The following is a 12,324-nucleotide window of genomic DNA, read 5'->3' as shown; positions in this document are numbered from 1 at the left end:
ACACCATCCATCCTAGTCCTGTTATCCAGCAAAACTGACATTTCGCGCCAGGCTGGCATATTTTCAGTTCGATGTAATAGACAGTTCTCTAGTTAGTCCCAAAGGAAACAAAAAATGTTCATGTAAACTGGACATTACTTTTTATTGCCTGTAAAAAAGAAAACAACCTGAGAACATTTTGGTTGCGTTGTGCAAATTAACACTCATTTTTAACCCATTAAGTTTGTAACTGCTGTGTGTGCGCACGCACACACACACACACACACACACACACACACACACACACACACACACACACACACACACACACACACACACACACACACACACACACACACACACACACACACACACACACACACACACACACACACACACACACACACACACACACACACACACACACACACACACACACACACACACACACACACACACACACACACACACACACACACACACACACACACACACACACACACACACACACACACACACACACACACACACACACACACACACACACACACACACACACACACACACACACACACACACACACACACACACACAATAAAGAGTTGCTTGTCTCGCCCATGCTCCCATCATGTCTTTTTCCTCTCGGGTGCACCCACTCAAGAGAGAAACAAGATGGGGAGGGGACTGCATGAGAGTCCTTTGCTTCCCAAAACAGGCTGCACAACATCTGATCAATGTCTGTCCATCCATGCACACGCACACACAGACTGCCCCTGCCTGAACAATTTCCACCAATTTAATCTCCATACGAATCATCGTTGTCATCTTCATTATGCAACAAAGCGGCAGTCTGTGTGTACGAGGTCACAGGACCCAGGCCATAATGACATTATGCAAGGAATTACAAGGTTTTATGAAAAGGCCAATATGATAAAAAAACCATTTGATGGATGGTAAATACGTTACATTTCCATGCGTTTCCCCGTGGGGAACAAGGACAAGAGAACAGGTCAGAACGTCCTACACCAGGATTTATTTATCGTGATCAGCTTTGATTGGCTGAACACCAAGGACTGTGCTGGTGGACAAATAGTACAAAATTGTGAATAATGAATGTGTCTGATGATGACACTGGAGAAAGGAGAGTGGGGCAGGGCTTTTTTGGGAATACGACGGGCAGGCAGGCGGACGGGCAGGCAGGCAGGCAGGCGGGCGGGCAGGCAGGCGGGCCTTCTGGGAACACAGCTCGTTTCAGACGCAGTGGGGGGAACAGAGGCTAGCGTGCCAATGACTCTAGTTGACACTCTCGCTTCCCCTTCCTAGCAACCACATTTCCCATGCCTCCATTCGTATTATCCTTCCATTTATTTCTGCTGATGGGATTAGTTATGGGGTAGGGCTGGGTTATAGGACTCATATTACGATATCCAAAATCGCAGGAGTCTGGATGTCATCCGAAGGGTTGTCTTTTAAATGTAATGTTTTAAATCACTCAGTTATTTTATACTATGTTGTGAGCTTGTAGATGCTATATTCGCATAAATAAATAAATAATCACAATACGGATAGAAGTATTTGGCCCGGACGGTTACCTCAACCGTCTGGGCACCTAGGCTGCCAAGCCAGCCGGACGGCGTGCCACGGGTTCGACTCCTGAGCCCAACGGTCACTCCCCATCTCTCTCTTTCCCTTTCTAATTACTGTTCCATCAATAAAAGGCAAAAAACACCAAAAAATAAATCTTTAAAAAAAAAATTGATTTTACCCATATCGCTCCATAGCCCTATTATGGGTTCTACACATCATGTCCTCTCCTCCCTAGCTCATCTTTGCTCTCATAGGGTGAGAACGCACCGAGAACAGCGGAAAGTGTGGAAGAAGAAATATGATCCACAGGGACAGTATGTGATCCACTGAATTCACAAACTGTCAGAAAGCATGTGTTGATTTTTTCTGCGTCCGTGTGTAAGCACTGTGTACAATAACTGTACTGTGTGTGTGTGTGTGTGTGTGTCTCTCTCAGTATGGACAAGCAAAAATGCAACGGTTTTGTGGAGGAGTCGAGTGGTGATAATTTGGCACACACATACATCAACTGTGGTGACTCAGTGAGTGAGGGAGGAAGGCAGCCAGTGGGAGAGAGAGAGAGAGAGAGACACACAGAGACAGAGAGAGAGAGAGAGAGAGAGAGAGAGAAAGAGACACAGAGAGAGAGTGGGAGTGGGAGGGAGAGAGAAAGATTCAGAGAGTGTGCAAGAGTGGGAGGGAGAGAGAGATGATGCGTCGCCGAAATTAGGTCAGCTCCCATCTTCAGAGGCTCTCTTTAACGAGATGGAGGGCTTATCGTTATCGGACACGGAAGGGGAACATTTAAATGACGGAAAAGTGCTATCAGACAGTGAGAAGTTGACGAGTGCAGTTGCTTTTGGCCCGACACAATCAAGAATGAGTGCTGTCAGCTGGAACATCAGCCCATTATCAAAAACAGGTCTTGTTTGGCTTCGAGCGCAGCACTTGTTCCACTGCAGTTGGCTGCAGTGTAACATTCAATTGGCTTACAAGAAAACTACATTTTTTACTAAGGATTACGTGCAAGCGGGTGCACAGTAAAATCCTCAAGTGTTGCACTGGTTAAACAAGTGGTACAGATTACATCAGAATTCAAAAACGGCTAGTCCGGAATTCCCCTTTAACACATCCGTGAAACATTGTGAGCTTGTAGATCAACCATTTCCGCTAAATGAACACTGTGCGTGTGTGTGTGTGTGTGTGTGTACACTGTGTGTGTGTGTGTGTGTGTGTGTGTGTGTGTGTGTGTGTGTGTGTGTGTGTGTGTGTGAGAGAGAGAGAATGCGTCCCACTCACCGTTTGAGTTTGGTGCCTATCTGCTGCCTGGACTCCAGCCTCTCCTCGTCCGTCTGCATGGGCAGGATGTTCTTCTCCTCCAAGTCTCTCTTGGACGGACGGTTGCTCAGCTTGATGGCCAGAGAGTCCTTCCTCAGCACCTTCACAGCCAACCGACCTACACCATGGACAGTCAATCACAGTCACCGCGGGAGCGCTTGGTGCAGGGACACCAACATTTGCGAAACCAGTGATTCTCTGCCTTGTTCCCACAGACCTCAAAGTTTGATATGCACGTTACGTACCCCCCGTTTTATTTTAATTAGCTCTTGGTTCCATTTGTACACTCTCAGGCCTCATTCACACGTATCAAACACCGATCAATGAAATGTTTGGTAATTTTTTTTGTTTTTTTAGGCCACCACACAATGCTTTTCCAATGGGAGTCACATGGTTTGACCAAACATTTGTTTGATTGAGTTTGATACGTGTGAATGAGGCCTCAGAAGCTCCATTTGTCCTGGACCCAACATTGTGAACCAGTGTCTTAATGTAACCCTTACGGACCGGAACAAGTCCACTCTCAAGAGTTAAAACTTAACAGATCATCAGTCAATCCATTTGAGAGCAACTATTTTCTGCCCATTACATCATCAGTGGGATTTTAAACTCATTCCTGCAATGTTTTACATTTAAATGTACATTTTCTAGCTATCCACAGCCTCCCTCTAACATGCAGAAGACAGAAATCCTACCATGGTATTGTGAGCATTAGCAAGGACTAATATACACATGCATTACAGTTATTTTTAGAGAACAAAGTAAGCTACTATGATTACTCCTCGTTCAAAAACTATCATTCTGCAGTGTTGCAGTGACCGCTTAAATACCGGCAACATAATTTCACTGTGTCACAATGACCGCTAAAAAAAACATCAAAATGATTCTGCATTGTCACAATGACCACTTGGCACTTAAACCCACTAGACTTGGTAAACTGTAGAGAGTGGTCACTGTACTTGGACAGCTTCTTTCCGTCTACACCTAATCTCTTTGCCACAAGCTTGTGAGCTTGTAGGCTAATGTTCCCCCCAGACTATGGATGCTGGGGTTCAAGTGGTTAAATAAAAACCCACCAAAATTATTCTGCATTCGCAACGACCACCCCTTGGTAATATGGCTTACTTGTAAATATGTCGTCATCATCTTCGTCGTCATCGGTGTCATCATCCTCTTCGTCTTTATACATGCTGGGCAGGTCCTCGTAGTCGCTCTCGTTTGGCATGTTCTCCTTGTCATCGTCACAGTCTATGATCGCAGGCGGGATGTCCCTCCTGTCCAGGAGAGCACACTGTCCACCACCATGTAAGGCAGAGCTGGAAGATAAGAGGAACATCTGCCTTGTTAACGAGTTAATGAAATACACCTGAACATTTATTTTCTGTTTTGCAGGTGTGAAGGCTCGTTCGAATTCTGGTGCGGCAAAAAAAAAAAAAAAAAAAACTATCACTTACACTAACTTTAATTGGGCCAAGAGGCTGCTGGTATATTAAATACATGAATAGTCGAGTGGAGTGGGTTTTAATCCATGTTATCAGAGAGCATCACAACGAGAATACCCACAATTCCCTGCTGAGAAATCGACACAGGGACACTACGCAAGCTCATTAAAGAAGTATTGAGAGGGCCAGGAAGACGAGAATGGAAACGTGTGCCTTTGTGGAGGAGCTACTGTATGTGGCGAGAATCGGGATCACACTACAGTATTTAACTACAAGAAGAGCACAAATACACATCAAAATAGTACAAATCCTACACAATCCCTTGCAAGCCTTTTAACTATGATGAACAGCAGGGAAAACGATTTACACAGCTTGTATAACAAAGCAGAAAAACACAAACCACGGCTTAGCACTACCATTCAAATGTACCTCAGTATGATATCAAGTGCTAAACCGCAATGAACCATTTGATTAAGCAATGACCATTTCAGACCGATTGTTAAGTGATGGTTTAGATTTATTAAATAATGTTCAATACCCTACCCTGTCCCTTCAAAGACTTCAAAGACAAACAAAACTAGGCCATGCTTTACGGAACTGAGTGTTCTAGCACAGATCTTTGTTTGTCAGAAGCAGAGCATCATACTAGCATCTTTTCTAAAAGGTTCAAGACTTTTATATCTGTAATGTATCTGTAGGGATTTATTAATCACCCTGCAGCACAGAGTGACACGAGAACCGTCAGCTCATCTAACAGAAATAAGAGATAATGTGAGGTATACCGCGGAGTAAATGTTAGAATATATTGGAGGTTTGACACGCACCGCCTCAGTACAGTATGATCATTTTGTTGTACAACAATACCCATTCTGTATCTGTTATGTTTTGCTTTGTTTGTTTGTTTTCTTAATAAAATCTGTTCCTAGTGTTCCTATGTAAAGCGCTTTGGGTATTTAGAAAAGCGCTATATAGATTTGAGCTATTATTATTATTCACTCTCAGAGCATCTGAAGCACACAGTAGAGTACATAAATAGTGGCTACTGGGAAGAAATAATGCATGTTCAAAACGGTTACTTTTCAGGAAATGGGCAAAACAATTTGTGCTCCAGTGAATCCAATATAATAGTCATGATGTAGTCAAACATTTTAATACTTCTCATTGGTTTAAAATATTTATAAAAGCCACAGATAGACTTAATCACTTTCACTTTAAAAACACATTCAGTTGAAGTATAGAGCTACAAGATTTCTGCCCGACAGCAACACTATGTTTGTGACGCCATCATGTGTGCAGCTTTATCAGGCTGCTGCAGGCTCGGGGATACAGGATACCACTGTTCAAAGTACCAGTGATCCATCTGCTTTCTTCAACATCATGTTCTCTTCTTGTGTGCTTATTCATATCCCAGCCTGCTTAGCTCCCTCAGCCATGACTCATGACTAATATTTTCCAGCTAGTTTTAGGCGACCTCTACAAATGTATTATATTAAACGTCATAACATGCCGTGTGACTCCAGCATGCGGTCATCTTGTTCTTCTCAGAGTGTGCGTACAGCAGGTTAATTCAACTGAATTACTGTTGAATTACGGCTGCTGACCACCACCTCAGAGGATAGCTCTGCGGGTGACAACATAAGTCTACTTTGGGCCAGGATTAATGCATGTTTTCTTGTGAGGGTACCTACTCTAGGGGAGACAGGGAGAACATGCAAACTCCACACAGAAAGGCCCTTTTGCCAACCACACCTAGGGCATGGACACCGATTACGTGTAACCAACCTTTCAAACCTCTGCATGGACAGCGCCAGGGTTTTGTTGAGCTCCTCGATGATGCGGCTGGGGTGGTGCATGCTGCCGTACTGGAGCTGAAGCGGGTGGCCGTGGCTCTGGCGGAGGCTAGTGGTCAGACACGTGAGCTGGGACGGCAACAGGGTGCCACCGTGGTGCTGGGGCATGCCCTGAGGTGGGGGACACTTTTGGGCGAAGGTGCTGAGGGGGTTGGGGGACGGAGAAGGGGTTCCCCGCCCGCCCTGAGGCACACAAATCATCACCTTCTTGGGAGGTAGAGGAGGAGAGAGCCTCCCGCCGAGCATGCAGGGTAGCTTCATGGGCTGGAAAGAGTCTGCAGAAAGAGAGGGCATCAAGGGAAGATAAAGAACGTTTCAAGTGATGCACTAGAGGAAACTTTGCAGTTTTGTTTAGAACCATTACATTAGTGTTTCCCCTACATGCATTTAACTGCGCTGCCCCCCCCCCCCCCCCCCATGGCTTAATTCTCATCAACATTATTAGTTTCATACACAAGGCATTGTGAGCTTGTAGGTGTGCGACACGTCATGCGACCATGTATGAAAATTGGCAAACCTGTATTCACATGCAGGTGTCCTGAGTCTATGCTGTGAAAACAAATGCACCTAAGGGCTAAGGTAACACCTTTCTATGGGTCACAGGTTTAGGCTCGACCGTTGGCTGTTTTATTTTACGTGCTGTGTTTGTATAGCTTTTCTAAGATGATTTAAAAGCGTCTTTTGTTGTTCATTAGGACGACACATGCAATAGACACAGTATAAGTTGAAGCTTGTATTTACAGAAGTGTATTGCTTCATATTCCGCAACGGTAACTTTGCTTTCTGTACACTGTACAGTGTACATCATCTCAGCATATTAAATCGAGGTAAATCTAAGTAATAGTAGATTTGTTCGTTTTGTCAAGAAAGCAAGTAAATGGGGCAGTTAATGGGTTAATACTTAAAAAACAAAAACAGACAAAATTAACCACTTTCACTTAAAATAAAAGTTAAAAAAACAAATTGCAGATGTGATGCACTGTGAGCTTGTAGATTTGCAATTTTTGCTATGTTTGTGTGACACTGTAATATGACGAAGTAAGGCATTAGGCATTAATGTACAAGAATAGAAATTAAAAAATGAAATATGGAGATATGATGTTTCTGCCCAACAGCCACATCATGTGGCCATTATATTTCACCAAATTAGGCCTACACTACACCTCATTGATACCCATGCAATTGCACCGGTCTAACTACCCCTGACTATTTGAGCACCCATGTTGGATTTATTTAGGGGCCCTGTATGGATTAGAAAGCTAAATATAAAAATTTTAAAAAACGGGTCCCCTGACTGTTTGGTGTCCCAAGAGGCCTCCTAGTTCGCCTACAGCAAAGCACGGCCCTGGCCACATGACGAGGCCAGTACACAAACAGTGGGCTGAGCTGGGCTCAGTGTTGATTTGAGTGGTGGGAACAAGCCAACTAGGCCAAGGTAATGCTACTTCCCAGTGACTGACAGATTTGACAGTGACTGTTTACTCCACTGCAATTATTTGAAAACTTTGGTATTCTTTTTACAAGCTACAGTTCAAGAGTTACACGCACAAATGCCAAGCTGTCCTTTATAAAACAACCAGGAGGCCGATTTGAAACATTTGGGGCGGAGGTTGCAATGTTTCACGCTGATCAGTCCAGCAGTGTCCAAGATTAGCACACAGTACACAGACACAAAAGGACAGAGGCAAATTTTTGTCCTTGTATATCGGTTTACTGCTAACCTGGGAAGCCGATATTTTAGCCGCTAAAACATCGGCTTTTCAGCCTTTCGGCCTGGCTGAGATCATTACAATCAAAGCACATGAAGTAAAATGGTGGATGCATGACTTTAAAGTGCAACAGGGTGCAGCTACTTCTTCCACCACTGTTTGAGAGGAACATAGATAACTCACCTGTGCTGTGGTTCCTGGAGAAAGGCTTTGGAGGGAGGGCAGGAGGCTGTTTGTGGTACAATGGGGGCTTGGCAGGGGTACCCTGAAAGTCACCTGGGTATGTAAAAGACTTCTTGCTGGGCATAATCATAGATGACTTCAGAGAGTGGTGGTCCTGAGTGCAGACCCTGCCATCCATTGAAGATCGGAATTCAACAGTTGCTGACGAGAAACAATAAAAAACAAAGTTAGTCTTTTTAATCTGCTCTGAAGAAGGCCGTTTGCCGAACGCGTCAGTGTTCTCAAATAAACTTACATTACATCAGAGCCAGTCTTGCATCTTTTCTTTTGGAGTGCCGCTTTTTCCACTTAGTTGGTTTATGAGTTAAGTTATTTTCAAAGCTGAGCACCCACTGCCTCAACCAAGGGCGGTTTCCAGAGGAAGCACACCTGCTTTTCTTTCTTTAGTCTGATTATGACTCAATAAGGCAAATCCCTTTCCCCACAAATGCTCTAAATGCTATTAGTTACACACATTCCAGCTGTTAATTCAATTCAGTTGAAATTATAGAAATACGAGTGTACTTTCAAAGTGTCTAATGGCATGGCAGTGTGGCACCTGGTGTGGCCCCTCCGGTTCTAGGAGAGGCCTGTAACGCATTACCGGCCCACTGCTAGTAGGGACTACAAAGGTGCGGGTGAAAAATAAAAACGGGTGAAAAATTTGGCAATTGCCTAAACTGTAATCCTGGCCACTACTCTCCCTCTGCCAGCCTGGGGAAACCCCTGAACTCAGCTCATGCTTACTTCAATGCATGAGGAGTGAGCATGTCGCTTACTGTGCCACCATGCCCCTTATATTATCATAATGATTTTATATATATTTCTTTATATTTCTTTTCCCCCCCCTCTTTGTTTCCATTAAAAACTACTTTTTGAGATATCGCTCAATAACACGATACCACCATACTGTCGATAACCAAAAGTCCATAGCGTACCCTAGTACTGGATAAGGCACGGGGGCATTGTCATCTTGAAAAAGAGACCATTCCCAGGATATAAATGATTCATCACAGGATAAAGGAGATCAATCAGAATAACTTTGCCTTGATTTGCAGTGACCCAACCCTCCCCTAAGAAGTCCAATGGATCAAAGACATGCCAGGAAAATGCCTGCTCAGCATCTCTATGCATGTCAGAGAGCATGATGTCAAACGTTGAATTAGGTTTATCGTCTCATGCAGTACCTGTATGTAACCATACAGTATGCAATCGTTATGTTTCTCCAGTCATTTATTCAGCCTTTTCCTTTCATTTGTCAGCCATCTGCATGTGCACGTGTGTGTGTGTGTGAGCACGTGTGTGCGCGTGCATGCGCACGTGCGTGTGTGTGTGCATTTTTCCATCAACTGATTCTACCCTGACAGCAGTAGCAACAGGCTTCTTGTTTTCTCGTTGCCACCTGAGGCATCCAATTGGTAACAAGAAGACATGACTCATTTCAACACAGAGACCAGTTTCCTCCTGTAGTTTTGGAGGCCTGATGGAATTATGGTGACAAGGCCTACATTTGTGATCGATGGGAACAAACAAAAAGGCATGTGCCATTTGATTTGGGATTTGGCGTTCACCCAGTTGAATGAAAAAGGCTGGGATTTGTTTAAAAATCACACCCGTGTGAAGTGAGTGGTGCAACTTCGTCCCTGGAAGTTCCAGACCCACAGGGCCAGGGTGACGGCCCGGTTCCGTAAAAAACATGCTGCTAGTGTTAGTGTAGGCTCGGGGATAGTTAGCTTAGCGCTTAGCTTAGCGTTAGCTTAGCGTGTAGCTACTGATTCAACCCACTGATTGAACTTCATATCCGCCTGTAATCTAAGTTATTTTTTATTGGCAACGTGAACGAACCCCGACACCAGCGCTGCAAAAATAGACAGATCTACAAGCTCTCAACGCGTAGCGAACGGGGCTGCAAAAACAGGCAGGACGCGATGCCTTGAGAGCCTGTGGATCAGCAGCATGGGGGCCGGCGCTCCGAGCCTCCGACGGTGCGGGGAGGCAAGACTTCTCCGGGGAGAAGTTACTATGGCAGGATCTTATACTCTATGGGCAGGCTACACGTTGCTGCGGCTAATAACACTGTCACCAGCCAGTGGTTGTGATGTTAGCTTAGCTTGCAGCTGCTTGTCCGTTCCAACTTCACTTCATCTCCACCTGTAACTTATTTCGTTACCCTGGCTGCGCAGCTGCGCTGCAAAAACAGACGGATCTACAAGCTCTCAACGCGTAGCGAACGGCGCTGCAAAAACAGGCAGGACGCGGTGCCTTGAGAGCTTGTAGATCTGGCTTTTTTGCGACCTGCAGTGAGCCGTTCTCACTTTACTTTTATGACACGAATATATCGTCCATCGGCGATTTTTGGACAGACGATGTGCGATTGAAAAACATTGGCATATCGCCCAACCTTAGTGTGTGTGTGTGTGTGTCACTTGGTTGTGAAAACCAACCAAATGCTATTTCGTGCTCAGACAGATCCAGCCAGGGACCATGGGACACAGCCAGGGACAAACATAGCTGTCTATAGGAGTGGTTGCACCACTCAAAAAAGTTTAATATTGGGTAAAAAGGTATGCTTGACCTACTGGCAGCTACGTCTGAGTGCTCAGAAGCTGATTAATGGAACTTTTGTTTTTCTACATTGTACATACGACTCATCATTCATTTGCTATATTGACCAGGGATTAGAAGTTAATGTTTGAAAGCACATTTATTCTTGAGAAAAATCTACCATGACAGAAAATGGATGGAAGGATTGGTATGCTGCTTTTCATTCTATCCAGTGCTAGACAGGGTTTGGCTGGTGCGTTGCGTGCGTGCCAGGAAAGGGTGTCAGCCAGCTCAAAGCCGATTATACTCCAGTGGCCAATGAGATGAAAGATTTATATATTTTTTGCCATAATGGGATTTATAATCCCCGCCCCTCTCTCGCACATCACTTCCATTTAGAGCATTATCAGATGGCAGATTGACAGGCATATGACTTGGAACAACTTTGTTACAGCTCCACAACCTGTCAGGCAAAATAGTTTCTAAAACTGAACTTGGAGGTCATATCTAGATGACCAATAGTAAGTCTTAAGGTGGCCTTACACTAGCCGATTTTTTTATCTGAAATCTGACCACACACTACAGGATAACGGAGCGGGGCAGAGCAAATATCAAACATTCTTGATGTGGATCGGGCCGATCCCAATCGCGCTTTGAGCGGTCGGGCACCCCCCCCCCCCCCCCCCCCCGAGCGTCAAAAATGCCCGATTATCGGCTAGTGTAAGGCCACCTTAAGTCTTGTATATGCACCAACCACTGGCAGCACTTGAAACATTTAAACCCTAAATACATCGTTTACCAGGGTGGGGTCCCCCAGGGGTCTGTAGTTGGCCTCCTTTTATTTCACCCAGTGTTCGCCCATTATCACATGCCCAGAATAGAGACGCTCGGGTTCATGTGGTTAAACATGTTAATAGATTCAACTCAAGGCTGTGTAATTTAACAGCATATCTTCTCCTCTCACAGCTTAAAGTCATAACTGTAAGATTACTACCAGTAAGATGCCTAAGGGCGAGGTCGTGTGAACGCATCCGCCTGGGTGACAGCAGACTGCTGGGCCAGCGCTGGAGCTTTGGAATGGGGGTCAGATCAACATATCCGCCTGGGTGAAAGCAGACTGCTGGGCGAGCACTGGTGCTTTGGCAAATTGGCATGGGGGGGGTAAGATCTTAATTTTTGGGCCTGTTGAGAACTCGGGCCTGTTTTAGTGCAGCCGGGCGCGTGCACTAAAACTTTGGGGCAGTCCCGTCTAGAGTTTAAATGGACAGGTATCAGTCAAAAGGGAGACATCGAAGAGGAAGGATGGATGGGGAAGGATCAACATATGGAATGTCTGAACAGACATATATGGAGATCTAATGGTTTGAGGTCAGATGTAGTAGTTGCCGGCCAATATTGATGACATCAGGGATCTCCATATATGGGCTTAATATTAAGCCCATATATCCCTGATGATGTCACGTGATGCCACGTGCCCGACCAACACACTGACGGGAAATGCACGATTCCATAGTTAACTGCAACCTTCGGTCGCAATAAGAAACTCAAACATTCATATTCTTACCTTTCTCAAAGATCTCCTTCAGCACACCTCTCTTGATCAACTCCTCCCTGCTCTGTCTCACTGACATCTTCCTTTCCAAAGCTGAAAGAGAAGGAAAAATGTTTGATTTT

The 12,324-nt window shown here is 44.9% G+C and overlaps 1 protein-coding gene across 4 annotated transcripts in view; it reads right to left on the bottom strand.

The window, feature by feature from the left end:
• The window catches only part of LOC306912359 (phosphatase and actin regulator 1-like), a 34,564-nt gene that overhangs the window by 11,967 nt on the left and 10,273 nt on the right, over positions 1–12,324 (bottom strand). For all 4 annotated transcript variants that reach the window (XM_079488519.1, XM_079488516.1, XM_079488517.1 and 1 more), the window contains 5 exons: positions 12,215–12,295; positions 8,068–8,268; positions 6,108–6,450; positions 4,009–4,199; positions 2,845–3,001 (listed from right to left, as the gene is read on the bottom strand). In XM_079488519.1, coding sequence (XP_079344645.1) covers positions 2,845–3,001; positions 4,009–4,199; positions 6,108–6,450; positions 8,068–8,268; positions 12,215–12,295 — 973 coding nt within the window. The remainder of the gene's footprint in view (positions 1–2,844; positions 3,002–4,008; positions 4,200–6,107; positions 6,451–8,067; positions 8,269–12,214; positions 12,296–12,324) is intronic.

The sequence above is a fragment of the Electrona antarctica genome, assembly GCF_951216825.1.
Source record: "Electrona antarctica genome assembly, chromosome: 19".
Classification (NCBI taxonomy): Eukaryota; Metazoa; Chordata; class Actinopteri; order Myctophiformes; family Myctophidae; genus Electrona; species Electrona antarctica.
The sequence above is the reverse complement of the archived record's forward strand: the minus strand, read 5'-3'. Positions and strand labels throughout refer to the sequence as shown.